General features: G+C 39.2%; 1 protein-coding gene across 7 annotated transcripts in view; it reads left to right on the top strand.

The window, feature by feature from the left end:
* LOC113054967 (low-density lipoprotein receptor-related protein 1-like) overlaps positions 1 to 18,811 on the top strand; it is a 181,190-nt gene that overhangs the window by 14,426 nt on the left and 147,953 nt on the right. For all 7 annotated transcript variants that reach the window (XM_026220795.1, XM_026220798.1, XM_026220797.1 and 4 more), the window contains exon 2: positions 730 to 852. In XM_026220795.1, coding sequence (XP_026076580.1) covers positions 730 to 852 — 123 coding nt within the window. The remainder of the gene's footprint in view (positions 1 to 729; positions 853 to 18,811) is intronic.

Below are 18,811 nucleotides of genomic sequence, written 5' to 3' on the forward strand. Positions count from 1 at the left end.
GATGGGGCAGCAACCAGCAGAGAGAGAGAAAAAAAAAATAAAACACACTAAGAACTATAACATTCAGATTGCAAAATGCTTTATTATGTTTTCCATAAAATGTGTGCAACATACACTAGTTTTAACATTTACATTCATGCTTTGATTGGTTCTCAAGAAGAGTTTACTTTAGTGCAGGGAATTTTGTTGCACTCTAGACACAGAAATAAAGCATAGTTTTGAGGAGCTATTTAACTATTAGACAATAATGCAACAACGACCTGTTATCACTAATGTTGAATTCTGAAATAGCAATGGGATTGATTCCACTGATGATAATTTTGATTTTAATTGGTATTGTTTGGTTTATTTTGAACCGTACTGGACCAGAATAGAAGCCAGACTTTGTCCTTGTAAGGGGAATGGCCACTTATGAAAAACAGTCTGGTGGGCAGATAGGCTTGGCTGCGATTGTTTTGTTTTGACACAGACTTCAGCAAATAACGGTAAACTGACAGTACTTGGCGTCCTCGTACAAAACATTCTTATGGGCACAATGATTCCTTTTATTTCTGGACAAGTGTCTCTCTCACACACACATACACACACAAACATATTTATATATATATATATATATATATATATATATATATATATATATACAATACAAGTAATAAATTAGTGGTGCTAATAGCTGAACGCGTTATTGACACATTCACTCATTATTTGTTTTGCCTCTTCTTTTTGTAGCTCCAAAAACCTGCAGCCCCAAGCAGTTTGTTTGCAGAGATCAGGTGACATGTATCTCAAAGGGTTGGCGGTGTGACGGGGAGAAGGACTGCCCGGACGGATCAGACGAGGCCGCAGATGTCTGTATGTATCACTGTTTCTCTGCTATTAGCTGCTTTAAGGTTTTATTTGCATTTTAAACCTAGAGCACATTGACTGTCTCAGGGACTGCAGATAATTAATGCAGTATGTACAGGTAATCGCTGCATTTCTTCTTTAACATTACATTACGTCCCAGCTGGAGGTCTTATGATTGTGAGTTTGTTCTCCCATAGTGGTGTAGGTGCTCTGGTTTCCTTTATGATCCAAAGACACTAAAGTGGAGACACTAAATTGTCCATAGGTGTGTGAGTGTGTACTGTATGTCTGTGATTCACAAGCCAAGGATTTCATAAATCAAAGGTTTTTAGATTGTAGATGTTGCTCTAGAAGGCCCTTTAGATTTACCCCCCCTCCCCCCGCCAAAAAACAAAACAATAAAAAGCAACATAACCCACAAACAGCTGCTCTATGCACGGCTACATTTTCCTGATGCATGCAGTCACTGTGTACAATGACAAAAGATTGAATTTTAAGGTAATTTTATCCATCATATAATCATTTTTCAGTTAAGAGTATTGTTTGTTGAAAAAATAATAATTTTCGCACAAATTATTATTATTTTTTGTTCTGGTGCCAAAATGTTATCATAAAAAATAATTATTTGGAGCTTTACGTTCATAAAAAAATGTAGTGATTTGAGACAAAGATTTTTGAGCACTTGAGCACAGTTGAGTCCCACCACAGGCTGTGTGCAGCTGTTACGTGTTTCTGATAGTACATATCACTGTTTGGTTTCTCTGGGTGGTCATTCTGTTTTCAAGATGACTTTGACCTGAAGCACCTGTTCTTTTGCACTTCTTGTTGAGTCTGATCAGTTCTAATGTCATTGACTCCATGTGGCCTTGCTTATATCTGTTTATGCTATCAAGCACACTGCGAGTACCAGACTTGTTTTCCAGTTTCCTATATTCAGTGCAACTAGGTGTCACAAATACACACACGAAACGGGAGATCCAATAGAAGTGTTTAATGGGAAATCCAAAATCAAGTCCAAAAACAGGCAGGAGGTCAAAAACACAAAATCAGTCCAAACAAGAAAAACACAAGGGAACACGAGAAAGCCGGTTGACGGAAAACAAGGACTCCATGAAACAGATAGAAACAGACCGGTTTAAATAGACAGGTGCAAATGTGTGGGAAATTTAGTGCCTGCAGTGGGGTGAATATGGGGAAGTGAGACCACTAGTGGACACCCAGGGAAACACAGACCAGACACTGTGACATTACCTCCTCCTCTAAGGAGCAGCTCCCAGATGCTCCACCGAACACAAGAACAGACCAAGGAACACAGAGACCAGGAGGGAGGTGGACTGGTCGAGGACCAGGGGGAGGGACGGGTCCATTGAGGGAAACAGAGACAGGAAGTAAATAAAAACAAAACAACAACAACAAGGAGACCAGGGGGGAGGTGGACCGGCGGAGGACCAGGGGGAGGGACGGAGGGCCAGGTCCAGAGAGGGAAACATAGAAAAACAAAAACAAAACAACAACAAAACAAAGAGGCAAGGAGGGAACGGAAAGTTCAGGAGCCCAGGGCAGAGCCAACAGGGCAGGAGTCCAGGGTGGAGCAGGTGGAACTGGAGCCCACCACAGCTGAGCAGACGGGAATGACGGCCACCAGGTCGGTGCAGAGAACCACCACTGCCTTGTGGTTGAGACAGATGCCCACTAAGGCAGCACAGAGGGCCACCACCTCCGTGTGGTCGAGACAGAGGCCCACCAGGGCGGCGGAGAGAACCACATCAGCCGTGCAGTCGAGACAGAAGCCCACCTGGGTGGAGTAGAAGACCACGGCTGAGACATGACTTGGCTCTGGAAATTCCGCAGAGACATGAAGAGGCTCTGGTAAATAAGCAGAGACATGAAGAGGTTCTGGTAGTTAAGCAGAGATGTGAAGATGCTCTAGTAGTTCAGCAGAGACCAGAAGAGGCTCTGGTAGTTCAGCAGAGACGTAAAGAGGTTCTGGTAGATCCGTGGCGATTTGACTGGGTTCAGGAAGATCAACGGTGACTTGACTTGACTCAGGAAGATCACGGTGACTTGACTTTGCTCATGAAGATCATTGGTGACTTGCCCTTGCTCATGAAGATCATTGGTGCTTGCCTTTGCTCATGAAGATCATTGGTGACTTGCCCTTGCTCATGAAGATCATTGGTGCTTGCCTTTGCTCATGAAGATCATTGGTGACTTGACCTTGCCCATGAAGATCATTGGTGAATTTACTTGACTCCTGAGGTCTAACTGTGGTCGTGCTTGACTCATGAATGTTAATGGTGACGGTCAACGGGGACCTGACTCAACTCAGGACGGTCAACGGGGGCCTGACTCGACTCAGGACAGTCAACGGGGACCTGACTCGACTCTGGAGGGTCAATGGGCACCTGACTCGACTTTGGAGGGTCAACGGGACCTGATTCAACTCAGGACGGTCAACGGGGACCTGAATCGACTCAGGACGGTCAAAGGGGACCTGACTCAACTCTGGAGGTACCACGGGGACCTGGTCACTGGGGACCTGACTTAACTCTGGACGGTCACCTATGGCAGCCATCTTGTGCAGTGGCACTGGGTCAGCGGCCATCTTGTGCTGTGGCACTGGGTCAGCGACCGCCTTGTGCTGTGGCACTGGGTCAGCGACCGCCTTGTGCTGTGGCACTGGGTCAGCGACCGCCTTTTGCAGTGGTGCAGGGTGGCGGTCCTCCTGTCTGGAGACACAGGTTTAGAGTCGGCCACCACACATGGAGAGACAGGTGTGGCTGGGGGGTCCCACTGAGACCAATGTTGTAGGTACATGGTGAAACCCCAAAAATCCAGGATCTCCAGCTCCTTCATCTCCCACTCTGGCACAGGGTTATCCAGACAGGCATTAAAAAGGTCTTTAAGTGCCTCATCATTGTACCCCATTCCTACCTTTATGGTCCAGGACAATTGCACCAAACCACCCACCTCACTCCCCTTTTGATAGAGGGTGGTTAAGTTCGAAAGTCTCCACATCTGCTCCTCTATGGTGGCTGGGGAAGAGATACGAAATCCCACACCGCTGGGCATGATGGAGTCCTTCTGTCACGAATGCACACACGAAATGAGAGATCCAATAGCTGTGTTTAATGGGAAATCCAAAATCAAATCCTGAAACAGGTAGGAGGTCAAAAACACAACATACGTCCAAACAAGAAACAAGAAAAACACAAGGGAACACAAGAAAGCCGGGTTACGGAAAACAAAGACTCCATGAAACAGATAGAAACAGACCAGTTTAAATAGACAGGTGCAAATGATATTAACAGTGATGAATGGGAAAAAGGCTTGTGGGAAATGTATTGCCTGCAGTGGGTAGACTATGGGAAAGTGAGACCAGTAGTTGACACCCAGGGAAACACAGACCATACACTGTGACACTAGGATTTCGCCAATGGTTGATAGACATCACAATGTTCCTCCGGCATCGTGATACCCCCCAAATCCCCGCCCTTTTTTTTGGAATGCACGACTGCATTTAGTTTCACTATCATTTTCAGGGTTCGCAATCGCACGTACTCTGTTTATACTATGTAGTGGCAGTAATTACATTGGAACTGAGGATCCGCAAATCACTCGCCATCGTACTTAAATAAAATGGAGCAGTGGTTTACTGTAAGGATTTTTGGTGTTGCACCGTGCCACAACCATGATGTAGACAGCATCACTGATTTTAAAGAGTTCTATTCACTGATCTATATATAATGAATCTCATTATAGATCAGTGGTTCTATAATAGTGCAGCTGCTCATATCCAGTGTATGCACGGTGTTAGGAATCATTTGTTGTTCTCCCTTTTAAGGATTATTCTTTAAGGATTCTTTCTATTATCTGCTTACTCACTCCAACTAGTCTGTTTATCCCAGTTTGATAGGGATAGAATTGTTCCCGCCCACCCACATATTTATAGTATATTTTAATTGATTTTATTTGTAATCCTTACACAGTTCATGCATAACATTATGACCACCTTCCTAATATTGTATTGGTCCCTGTTTTACTACCAAAACAGTCCTGACCCATTGAGGCATGGAATCCACTAGACCCCTGAAGGTGTGCTGTGGTTTCTGGCACCAAGATGTTAGTGTGGTGTATTTTGCCGGTTCTCCCAAGGATCAAACTCAGTCAGGGATTTTTCTCTCAGAAGAAAGGACTTTATTTTAAGCAAAACAAAGTCGAGAGCTTGTTGCAAGAAGTTCTGTCTAAATGCTAGGTTGCATCTCATTATATATGCCCTATACAGGGCGTTTCCAAACAGTCAAACTTTCCCTTAGGCTTGCAATTTTGATCCCTCCCTAGGGAGACGCTATGGTAAAGAGAAGAGACCCATTGCATGTTTTTCCAGATGTTTCCTGAGACTTGCTATGGTAAAGAAAAGTGGTGGTCAGGATGTTTTTTGCAGACATAGGCACATTCCTTTCACACAAAGGCTATATGATTCTAATGGAATAAAACACGTATGTATAAGTATGACTAGATTCATCTTGATCATACTTGATTGAGCAAAATCCCACCAATAAAAATCTTCCACATATTCTCCCCTTTGAGACTTAATAAGTCTCACATTTGATTATTCTTATCCAGAGTGCTACTCCATAATCCAGTCATATTAGTTACACTACCTAGTGACTAAATAAGTCACATTGTATTATCTCCAGTGACTAGATTATGAAATTCCACTCTGAGGGATTACTGGACCAAACATCTCTCTCCTTTTTTGATTAGGAGCGAGTAAAAGATCCAGTCTCCCTAACCCCTCTTTTAATAGTAAACATTGTTAAAAGCATGAATATGCAATTGGTTCAGCATTTGCCTGGTTATCACAGTTTTGTATAAAAGGCGTAAAAATACATACAGATACAAATACAAATCACATCACACATTGAATATCACAAGATTATAAGAGTTGTTCTTCAGCTTAGATACCTTATGTATCAATTTCCCATTATTTTGATATCTTTGAATTTAATTTGCTTAACTGTGGCTTTGACTAGTGACCTCAATATAGGAAGTATACAGTAAAATAGTAAATCTCTTGTCATTAATGCCATTCCTAAAAACTTTCCCTATTTAATTATAAACTATGCTCCACATGCTCCTAACTGTAAATCAAACCAGTCTTACATTTTATTATCTTTTCCAACATTTTCTTTATCTATCATTCTTAGCCTGTTCAATTTGATCATTACTTCATTAAATGCTCCCTTCTATAAATACAGCATTTTCCCCAAACATAACACATACTTTTCCTTCTTCAATTCACAAATCTTGAGCTTTTCTATTTTGCTCTTTTCATTCTATTTGTTGCATCCAATTGCTCTATTTTCCCTTCAAATCTTCCTACATCCATATTTCCCTTCTCATAACCTTCAAATTCTTCATCTACCATTACTTAAAATTCTCTTTCCACCTTTTCTTTTCTATTTGTTGGCTCATATCTGCACCCAAGTATTTTGATCTCATTAGCAGTCCCATCATTCTCTCATTCCATCTTCACCAGGGAGACTCTTTGCGAGTCGTTGCAATGGTCTTTCCCTCGTTGGCAAGGGTGGGTCGTTACTAGCACGCCCTTCATCCCTCACTTCATGCTGTGTGGAGTTGTTGAAGCTGGTTGGGGTATTTTAGGGTAAGAGATGTGAACTCAGGTGTCACTCTGTAACCATTTTTCTGATTCATGCAAGGATTTCGAGATCATTTCTGCACCCTCACTGGTTCTCTTTGATGGGGCGAAGCATTCCTTGGTCTTACTGGAACTGCTGTCACCTGTAAATGGAAAACTTCAGAATTTTTTGTTAGTGTTATCAAGTATGCTAATTTGTTCCTCTTGCCAGTCGTTCTTCTTGGTGTGACCTGTGGAAATGTAATGTGGGTTGAGGGCTGTCTTGGCCCCTTTTTGAGTTTTCACAATTCCTGTGCTGTCTTTACTATTTTTTAATTCCTTTCAATTTTATTCTCAACAATTTGCTTATTTAGTTATCTCTTTGTTTTGTAAACTGAGTTCCACTATATCACTGGATAATTTATCTAGGCCTATGTTGCTCAGTAGCACAGGCCTTTTGCCCTGGAAAACACTCAACCCACTGCATTTATTTTAACAGTCAGAAAGATAATATTTCATCCTTTTGACACAATCAGCTCCATCATGATATGCTGAAAAGAAAGTTAAATGTGGGGTGGACAGAGCAAGCGTGCTTTGCTCTGCCTTCCCATGTTATACGCTGCGCATGTGTGGCACTGTTTTTCTTTCTGCCACAAGAAGGACCTAGGTACTGACCAGGAAACTTAACCAAATTCATCCATGGTCATTATTTGTCTGGGCATAAATTTGCCCTGTGGGCCCACATTCAAATTTGTATACAGCTGTTTTGGGCAATTTGATTGAATTGCCTCAGTGTCTCGTCAGACACTCTCTTTCATGCCATACAACACCATCATTCATACTTTTTCACACTCTTTCACTCCCCCCCTTTTTTTTTTTTTTTTTTTTTTTTTTTTTTTTTTTTTTTTTTTTTTTTTTTTTTTGCCAAAAACTTTTCTTTTCTTTCTTTCCTTCCTTTTTCCAAAATCTCATAGATTAATTTGTTTAGAATATTAGGCCTAGGCATTGGGCATTTGAGAGAGCCAATTAACATTTCTCAAATGTCATGTGTTTGTCTAATTTAAAGTTTAGTCAAATACTTTTTTTGTTATTGCTCATGAGCGACTCTGAGAAGAGGATTGGAGATCTCTGCATATCTTGGATCCATGACCATCTACATTTCCATCTGGTTATCCCCAGTGATGACAGTATATGTGATTTCATGATTTTGGATCTTTGGAATAATCTTTTATTCATTATTATTTTATTCAGTTTTACCTTAGAAAATTACCTTAAAACAAAATGGAGTGACCAATATTTATATTTTTTCAACCATATAAATTTTTCCTATTGTTCATCAGGATACCCTTTTTTATTTATTTATTTATTCTCTTCTTTCCCAAAGCGCTCAGCATTGTTGTCAAGTATTTAGTTGTGCATTTTCCCCTAGTTGTTTAATGAAACTGTCTTACTATGCCAAATCCAGCTCCATGTTTATCTGATTGGTGAGTCAAGTACTCACTTCTGTCTGTCAAAGTTATTATTTTTTCTTTAAGACACGAGGCTGGACTGGAACCTATTGAAAAGCAGATTGAGAAAGTTAGTTAAAACACAGAATTTAAGGAAGTGCTGTGAGACCAGTGAATAATCAAGATTAAAACATAGTAAATAAAATAATCAAATAAAATAATTAACATTTGAAGCAGTCTCTGTGTGTTCATTGAATCTGCAGGACCTGTGCACTGAAGGGATGGAAGTCCTTCTGATGACATCCTCAGCCTGGGCTGTTGTACTGGGTTGTCAGTCTGTGATGGCACTCAAAGACCTGATGTTGTGGTGTACGGTCTCCGTTGTTTTTCTGCTTCTTCTCAGTCTGGCTTCTGGTTGCTTTCTGCCAGAGTTTTGCATTTCATAATGTTCTTTTAACCCTCAGGAAAAGACTCAAGTGAAAGATTCACCTTTTCCTGCTTTAATTCTGTCTTTCTCCATGCTGAAGTGTGTTCTTCTCTTTCAGGAGGGTATAACGTCCATCAGCCCCTCCCTCTTCTTCTCTCTTCAGCTGTTTGCTGCTTTGCCATTCCTCGACAGACTCCAGTTCATTGCTTTCCTTTGTCAAGGCACTGTTCCGGAAGTCATCTGAAAGTTTAACACTCGGAGACTGCATTAATCAAATGTACCTATGTAACTTCTGACCAAATTGTTTCTGAGCAGTCAGCTCTTTTTCTAATTTTCACTTTTCAACCTCTTCTTTCAGTGGTCCCTTAATAAAAACTAAATCATCTGGTTGAAAACAGCAGTTCTCTTATTCTTTGTTAGTTAAGCAAGTTCTTCATTGCAGGAAAATAGCAAGCATTTTTCTTCTTTGCAAAATGCAGAAATCAGCTACCTTTATTATCTAAATATACTGCAATAAAATAAAATAAACCTTCCTTTTATATCAGCATGACATGCATATGGTAAAATAAAGACTTCAATCATATTTATTTCTTCTATATTTGCATACATGATTCAGAATAATCTGGTATTTGTGAATTAATGTTTCCTAACCAACATAAAATAATTCCTGTTATTGTAAATAAAATAATTAAATTTAATTATTTAAGCAACTAGTTCCCTTCCTATTGAAAAATGCCTATAGCTTTTGAATCCAAATGTCTATTAACTTGGTCACCCAATCTTGCTTTCATTCCACATTGCACAAGTTATTTCTTTTATTTTTGACATTTACACAAGCCCAATCTCTGAAACTCTGTAATGGATTAACTTTCATACTGTCCCAGGGATAACAAGAAACAAATTTTAGATGTCTTCACGTATTAAAAAAGTTTTAAGCACGTGCATCTTTTAAATTCATCTTTTAATAAAAGTTGTTCAATAATAAATGCATATCTTATTTTAATTAATTTATTATTATTTCTATATTCCACCATATCTGCCATTTCTATATTAGTCCATTTCTTGGAACATTTGTATTTATTTTTCTCTAAAACAACCTTCATACAGTTGACTTTATTGTTTTAGGGCTCCTGCATTCCTTTCTCAACACCAGTCTCTGTAACCTGATCACTCCCAAGTGATGGTCCAGGAGGGGAGAGCACCTCTTGCTCCCCCCATGTAATACAACTTTACTGTGGAAACGTCCTCCTTTGTTCTCACTCCCACTACACTGGGCTCAGAAAATTTTCTCCCCTTTCACACAAACATCCTAAATGCAAAAATCTATTATAGATCTTGGTTCAAACTTTATTGATGCTATTTTCCTAAACCCATTCACACTTTCTGCACTCTTTATTGAGCCAGAGTGCTTATTCTTGCATACTTTTTCCCTTTATCTAAGGGATAATCACACATTAATTGTCCTTTTATTATCAAGGCTCATAATACATTCATCCCTCTCAAGTGGATACTAGCTGCGTCCAACTCCACCCAGCCACCCTGAAGTGACGGTCCAAGAATGGTGCGCAACTTTTACCCACCCAACACGGAATTTCTTTGTTCACACATTCATTCAGTCCGGACACAGATACATTCACACAACAAAACACAGCTCTTCCTAGAGCTCGCTCTACCTAGAGCGTCCTTAAGGGCCCATCTATTCAGTCCTTCGAGAATTTCACTTATACATTCTCAAAGCGGTATCCATGGGACTTTTCCTCGCGATTCCTTAACTAATCTGCTTATCCGTTTATCACTGTCCTACCTGGCACAGCTATCCAATAAACACAGACCACAGCATGCCATGTCTTTCTGCCTACACCATATTTGTCTTAAATCGAGGTTGCCTTTCAAGGCCTTCCCATTAATAACCCAAATATGTGCATGCAGTTATTTCTTCTGGAGTAAAACCCCTTTTTCAATTTAGATATCATATTATTTTTCTAAATTTGGAAGAGCAGATTTTAAGTGTCCTTACCACTCAGAGCTGACCAGTCAACAACACACACTAATTATATAAGCAAAAATGCTTACCTTATTCTATGGTGGCCACCACTGTGTGTGTGTTGCTCATCAGTCAGCTCAAGAGCAGTCGTCCACTCTGCTCCTTTCCAGTCCCTTCGTGGTCGCCAAATCTGTGGTGTATTTTGCCGGTTCTCCCAAGGATCAAACTCAGTCAGGGATTTTTCTCTCAGAAGAAAGGACTTTATTTTAAGCAAAACAAAGTCGAGAGCTTGTTGCAAGAAGTTCTGTCTAAATGCTAGGTTGCATCTCATTATATATGCCCTATACAGGGCGTTTCCAAACAGTCAAACTTTCCCTTAGGCTTGCAATTTTGATCCCTCCCTAGGGAGACGCTATGGTAAAGAGAAGAGACCCATTGCATGTTTTTCCAGATGTTTCCTGAGACTTGCTATGGTAAAGAAAAGTGGTGGTCAGGATGTTTTTTGCAGACATAGGCACATTCCTTTCACACAAAGGCTATATGATTCTAATGGAATAAAACACGTATGTATAAGTATGACTAGATTCATCTTGATCATACTTGATTGAGCAAAATCCCACCAATAAAAATCTTCCACATTAGCAGCAGAACTTTTAAGTCCTGTAAGTTGCAAGGTTGGGCCTCCATGGATCGGAATTGTTTGTTTAGTTTGTTCACATCCCACAACAGTTTGTTCACATCCCACAGATGCTCGATTGGATTGAGATCTGGGTAAATTGGAGGCAGGATGCATTATCCTGCTGAAATAAGCCACAGTCACCAGGGAATACTGTTTCCATGAAAGGGTGTACATGATCTGCAACAATGCTTAGTTAGGTGGTATGTGTCAAAGTAGCATCCGAATGGATGGCAGGACACAAGGTTTCCCAGCAGATCATTGCCCATCACACTGCCTCCGCCAGCTTGTCTTCTTACCATAGTGCATCCTGGTGCCATGTGATTGGTCTGTGGCTATGCAGCCCCATACAAAACAACATTTGAACAATGTGTATTCTGACACCTTTCTACCATTATCAGCATTATCTTCTTGAGCAATTTGACCTACAGTAGCCATCTGTTTGATTGGAACACACAGGCCAGCCTTTGCTCCCCACATGCATCAATGAGTCTTGGCCACCCATGGCCCTTGTCGCCGGTTCACCACCGTTCCTTCCTTGGACAAATTTTGATAGATACTGACCACTGCAGACTGGGAACACCCCAAGAGCTGCAGTTTTGGAGACACTTTGACCCAGCTGTCTAGCCATCACAATTGGGCCCTTGACAAACTCAAGCAAATCCATAAGTTTGCCAATTTTTCCTGCTTCGTTCAGGACATACTGTTCACTTGCTGTCTAAGATATCCTACCCACTAACAGGTGACGTGATGAAGAGATAATCAGTGTTATTCGAATACACTTCTAGTCGCTCTTTGAGGTCTTCTGGTCAAGACCTTTTAACTGTTCCTAGAACACGTTTTAAAACAAGAGGTGACCGAGCCTTCTGTGTGGTGGCTCCAAGCCTCTGGAACTCCCTTCCATTAGCCTTGAGAGCTTTGGATTCAGTGGAAGCTTTTAAAAAATGCCTTAAGATGCATCTTTTTGGACAAGCATTTAATTAGCAATATGGTTTTGTATGTTTTTGTGTATTTGTGTATATTTGTATGTTATGTGCATGAGTATATCTGTTAAGTGTATATTTTAATTTAATTTTGTGAAGCACTTTGTTGACTTTTTTGTCTGTGAAAGTGCTATAGAAATAAAGCTTACTTACCTACTTATTCAATTTACCTGTCAGTGGCCATAATGCCTGATCGGTGTATATATTAGATACTGACACTGAGAGTCAGATCATATTTTCAGTGTGTTAATAGAGAATACCATATAAGGTGTCATTACCCAATTGAACATGCACAAAAGGTATATTTTATACATGCGTCATTAATTCATCCTAAAGAACAAGTGCAAAACAATGTGTAAACTCTTTCACTCACTTATTTGCTTACAGAATGCTGTCTGGTGGTTGATTAGATATTTGTATTGTTTGATAATGTTCAGTTTTAGAAACATGGTTTTTGCCCCATAATAGCTGCATAGTTTCCACTGTTGTGCCAAAAGCGGGCATGCTAGTGCATGCCAGGGCCAGTCACATTTCCACTGTCACTTCCGGTGCTTGATCGTGCCTTGTCGGTGCTTCATCGGGGGCAACGGCCAGGGTTTTTTGGCCCGACAAAAACCCTTGGGCAAATGTGGGCCAGCTGTGGCTAGAGGAGTGGTTTTGAACAAAGTTGGAGTTTCTCCGCGTCTGGAGAGCTTCAGTGCCGTGGATCATTTCAGAAAGCTAACAGCCATAACACCAAGACTTCTTAAAATAAGTTGAGCTCAAAATTCACTTTCAGTCAGCAGCGAGTGTTTGAAATAACTTGTTCCGATGTGGATTATATTCACAATACAAGGCAGAAATATTTCTAAGCGATGCAAAAGACTATGCACGCTAGGCATTCATTACATGGTAAATGCAACGGCTTGAAGAAATCAGACGTTAGCTTCCTATCTCTATCAAAATTGTGTATTTATTTAGTAAGACATATTTTATATGTCATAAGTCTCGTTTCGAGAGTTTAGCTCTGTGTATATGTCATAAAAATATAATAATGTTTTTTGTTCGGGAGCTTTTATAAAAATATAGAAATGATCATTCTTTTTAAATGTGATATAGACTATACAGGCTTTTGTGACTTCAAATAAACAGAAACAGAATCGACTGAATATGCAGACTATGCCTTATTTCTATGCTATGCTAAGTTGCAGTCCTGATAAATAAATTCATTATGATCAATGTGTGACTTATTATAGTAAAACATTGATGCTTTTGGATTTAAATATTTAATAAAGCATGCAAACAAACAGCTGCTTTTATCGCGTTCCTTTTGTGATCACACTAGTTCCTGTGAATTATTTCTTATTCGTTTTCTGATAACTTCTCTTTGTTGGTGAAATGATGGGGTTACATGATGTAGTTCCAGAGAGGAGTGTAGAGGGCAGGCTTTAGTGAAGTGCAGCGGAGCTTCAGGCTCGACGGTGGAAACTCAGCTCTATTTTGGCCTCGGTGCTACAGGTCCGAGGCTATTAGCCCTGCCTGGCCTGTTAAAAGCATTGGCTCGCACTAGCCCAACAGTGGAAAAGCGGCTAATGAGGCGTGCAATGGTGGTGTATGAGGGAAACCTATAAGTTTGTGCCACCCTGGTTTTCTAAGCAACAACCCATTAACAAAAGTCTGTGATTCTTACACGTTTTGCTCATTATGGCAATCTTCACAAATGAACGTGAGTTTTGAAGCCTAAATACAAAGCTTAACTTAGACTGTAAAGAAACTGTTGTCACATGACTCCAACGTCACCACCATTAAGCTTCCAACAACTCTTTCAGTCTTTATTTAAAAAAACACTTTCTCTGAAAGTTTGAGTAGAATAGTTTGCAAGAATCCCATTACAAACACGAGGCTGTGAAAGTTGACTAGTGAGTAGATGAGTTTACCTTTTCGTGTGAAGCACAGACTTCATTTCAGGCGTTTAACCAAAAACCCATTTACATTTAGTTTGACAGCAGCCTTTAATCACAGGTTGGGGCGAAGATTTTCGACTCTTATTGTGTGATGTCTGGGAGTGTGAAGTATCTTTCCATTCACACCCTTTCTGGCGTAATAGAAATGCGTTAAGGAAATAGTGTGCTGTCAGTTTATCATTGGGCAAGAGGGGGAAGGGGACAGATGTAATTAGAATTAACTCGCTACTTGAAATCTGGCCCTGGAAAACAATGGTGCAGTTCATGAAGCAGCATTAAGAGTTAAGGAATGTTTGTACTTCTTCGTCTCAACCAATTACATGCTCTGAAATAATTTATCTTTCTCTAAAGAGGTGGTGTGGTTTGCAGAAGTGTTGGGTAAGAGCAGAGACTGAATCCGCTCCATAAGAGGAGGAGAGGAGAGACCTTCAGTCTGGAAGTCATTAAAACCCCGTCCAGAGGAATGGAGGAAAACTGCTGTTTTTTAATGACCTGCTTTTCTCAGCTCGAAAGTTCTCTCGCTTTCTCTCTCTCAACACACATAGACAACTGACAACCTAATCTTCATCGTTCTCTATTTTTGCTGCGTTACTGGGTGTTGACTCCTTTATGCTCTTTGCATTAAAGTTAGACAGTTTTTCTTAATACTTTGAGCTGATGTGACGCCTTACTCGCTGCTTTAGTAAAATTTTCCACTGCTTTGAAAGGAATGAGCGTTCTGTCATCATTTACTCAACATTTTATTTTACAAACCAGTATGATTTTCTTCCTCCATTCAACACATAAGATGTTTTGAAGAATCTCAGCTCTTTTGCATACAATGAACCTATTCACTGACCAGTTACTGTTAAGCTACAAGGACAACAAGACACCATAAAAATAGTACGTACAACTTGTGTGCTACATTCCAGGTCTTTGGGAGCCACACAAGGAGTTTTAAATTGTAATTCACTGGAAATATTGCTCTTCTCCATAGCCCTCAAATCTGATTCCCAAAAGCATAAACTCAAATGTGTCATTCATTAGTGAGAAACAGTGGCACTTTAAATAAATCAACTAATTGCACTTTTCACAGTAATGCCAAACAACCACTTTGGTCACACTTTAGTTTGGAAGCAATTCTCACTATTAACTATGACTTTTGCATCGCAAAACTGAAGAACATTTCCACTATAAAGAACCTTTTGTAAAATGAAAAGTTTCCATGACTATTAAAGGACCTTTATTAAACCATGAATTCCATTAAATAATCTTTATTTTCTAGAGTGTTGATGCCATTAATGTCATAAAAGAGGCAATGTATGTTCATGCACAGTGTTTAGGTACATATTATACTTTTTCATGCTTTCATTATAAAGAAAAAAGCAGCTCAGACATTCTTTGAATATGTTTTGTGTGTGTGTGTGTGTCATGGAAAAGAGAAGTTTAGAACAGCATGATAGTGAATACAGATGATTATAGACTTTAAATAGAAATGTCACCTAAATCACACTTAATTAGGATGTGTGTGGAAACGTGCTCTGTTTGTGGATCCCTCAGTGCAGATGCCTCAGATCATTGAAGATCTGGCCCATGAAAGAGGTTTATTTATTTACGTGGCTGGATTTCACTGTGTCCTTTGTGAAGTGGCTATGACCAGCAGTGAAGTGTGTCGTTGTGCCCGCTGCAGCTGCTGTGACCGTCCTCTGTGGACAACTACATCACAATAGACAGCTTTGTACCGCCAGTCCTGAGCTTCGGTGAGATGAGGACAGTGATATGCCTTTAGGAATTAAATAATTATCATCCTTTTATCATCAAATATCAGAGGTGTAAATATTAAAGCATGCAACATGTTTGTTTGGTCTGGGAATATCTTTCTTGTATCTACTGGAGAAATGAAATTAGATGAGGTATGTTTGAGATCAATATAGTCAATATTGAGGAAAGCAGAAACATATACAGTAAGGCTTGACCATTTTTCTTTTAACTCAGACTTCCTGATTTATCAATAATAATAATAATAATAATAATAATAATAATAATAAAATGGCAAATTGCAATTGGTCAAGTGTACATTGTGTGATTGTGGACTGTACAATTAGAAAATCGACAAACTGTGTAAATTGATAAAGATTGCCAGAAAATATGACTTATTTTGGTGATTTATGAGATGCATTCCCAATAATTCTCTAAAAAAAAAAAAAAAAAAAAAAAAAATGAATAGAGGAAGAGGAAGAAGAAGAAGAAGAGAGAAATATAATGTGTTATTCTAACCAGAATACCTTGATTGTGGACCTAAAAGAAACATCTGTTCTGTTTGGCAAATGAACAGCGATGATCAACTAATATAAAATCAAGTGTTAAAAGAAAAAGAAATGACCTCTTAGACACAATACCTTTCACTGTAGCCACAACTCAACCTCCCATCATCCCAGAGTTGTGAGCAGCCTGTGGCTGTAACATCTGTGTGCAGAAGTCATTTAGATCTGTCTCATGTGAGAGAGATGAAGGTCTGCGCTCTGATCTCACAGTGGAGCTCTGACCTGCTGTGCTGAGATCAGAAGAGTCTGTTGTTTAACATCTGACAGCTGGACAAATGAACTGAGCATAAAATATCAGCTTTGTGTTTAGATTTAGAGCTTACATTCCATAAAATGCTTAATAATGTATAAACCTGCTTGGTTGGCTGTCTCATTGTGCATCCAGGAGCTCAATATCTATACTATTTAAAAGCAGAATGAATGATTTTGTCCCTCCAGCAGAGTTTCAGATGTAGTCTTTACAAGAAGTGTTAAATCTGCTTCAGATCAGTAATGCTTAATTTAACAGGTGGATTATTTCAACCTGATCTGTCTCAGATCTGTTATTGCTATTTCTTTAACTCTCACTTCACCCTTGTAGTACCTGATCATTTACAATGACTGTGGCTTTTGTTCTAGGATGCAGAACCTAAAAAATAAATTAGCTTGAACAGTAAGAATCATTAATCAAAAAGAGTATTTTTTTATGTATTTATTTTTTACCAAATTACAAATATGACTTGCACTCTGCTCCTTAATTTAATTTAAAACTCAGAGGGTTATAAGATATTCCCTGACCGACTGCAAAAGAGAACTGACCTATGAGGTCCAGTTTATACTGATTTAGATCCGATTATTGGTTTATGTCTCATTAGGTAAACATACTTAAACATTTCATGTGATATCTTGTATATCTTGAGTCCCCCAAGGTCAAATTCTGGATCCTTATTTGCATTTAAATTTTTACATATACAGTATATGCTTTCATTAGTTGATATAATTATCATTATTTTGATTTTTTTGACTGTCTATCAGTAAATAAACACTAGGCTATATAATTATATAATAATCCAAGCCTACAATACAAAGTATTTATAGCCTAGTTTGTTCATTTTTAATCCAAATGTGAGTTTGCTGGTATAATAATTGCTTTTCCTAGCCAAACTTGACATTTTGGTCTAATATATCTACAAGAAGATTGCTCAAAAAGGACATAATTACATATTATGTCATGTGATTAAGGAACGAGTCAAAAACCCGATAGATCCGAAAGATGAACTCATCAATTCTCTTTCCGGCTCAGACGGCATTGACTGACACAGGTGAATTACTACTAGCAGAACAGTAGTACACTAATATTGCACATGCGCGACTGAACGAATAACCCCCGAGACGACTCGTTCTTCCCGAGTCACATTAAAGATTCGTTCAAAATGAACGAATCATTCAAGAACGACACATCACTACTCGTGATAAGTCATGGTGATGGATGTCGGTAGGTTTATGTATAAAGCAGCCACCACACTAGCCATTATTTATAATCGAAGGAGACGTCGACATGTATCTTTAGTGAAGCAGCGTGGAGAGCCGCTTCTGAAACGTGCTGCAGCAAAGCTGGAATAAACACATTAAACCTTCTTATGAGGTGTTTCTTGGAGGTTATACTACATTAAAGAATGATCATATGACTCTTACGTACGCCAGGTGACCTGTAAAAACCTGTAAATGTCTCCATTGCAGTTTTGCAAAGTATTCCTTTTCCGATTTGCTTCAAAACCTGCCTCGTGCAAGCGTAAAAACTTTTTTGCGATATATTGGAGATTTCCGTTTCCGTTGGTCATATTTTCAATTCAAAATTTCAATTTGTGTAATTTGAAGGGTAACGGAAACGCAGCTATTTAGTTCTGCGCTGAACATACAGTAGCTGTTGTCCTAGAAAGTTACACAGCTTAATCATCTCTGAAGCCCAATGTCACATCAAGAATTTAGGAATCGTATTTGACAGCAACTTCAGTCTTAAGAAACCCTTAGCACTGTTAATAAAACAGTGTATTATCATCTGTGACATCTCTGAAGTATGCAAAATTCTCTCCCTTACTGAAAGCGATAAAGTCATTCACACATTTTATGCAAGACTTCACTACAGCAGATGTGTTTTGGCTGGTTTATAAAGAGTTCAACGCAGCTGCATGAATGCTGACTCGTACTCGACTGAGGAATCACATTAAATCTCTTCATGTGTCCCATGGAATTGAGTTCAAGATCCTCCTCTTGACTTTTACATGTCTTTACAGTGCCTTCAAAATGTACCTTAGCTATGTCATTACTTAATCTGAACAATCAAGTTGGTTGATCAGCATTAAGTCACTAAGGGTATATTGTCCCAGATAATATATAAATATCAAACTTTGGAGACTTTGCTTCTTCAAATTTCACTGACGTGTGAACGTTAAACTTCACACTGAAATGACTGATGTATCGTCTGGGTGAAGAGACTCGCTTCTGTTATCCTTGAATTTTTAAAATGTTGCATAATTTGTATTTTACCCTGAATATTATATATTTATATATAATATTCTGA

The sequence above is a fragment of the Carassius auratus genome, chromosome 36 (genome assembly GCF_003368295.1).
Source record: "Carassius auratus strain Wakin chromosome 36, ASM336829v1, whole genome shotgun sequence".
Taxonomy (NCBI): Eukaryota; Metazoa; Chordata; class Actinopteri; order Cypriniformes; family Cyprinidae; genus Carassius; species Carassius auratus.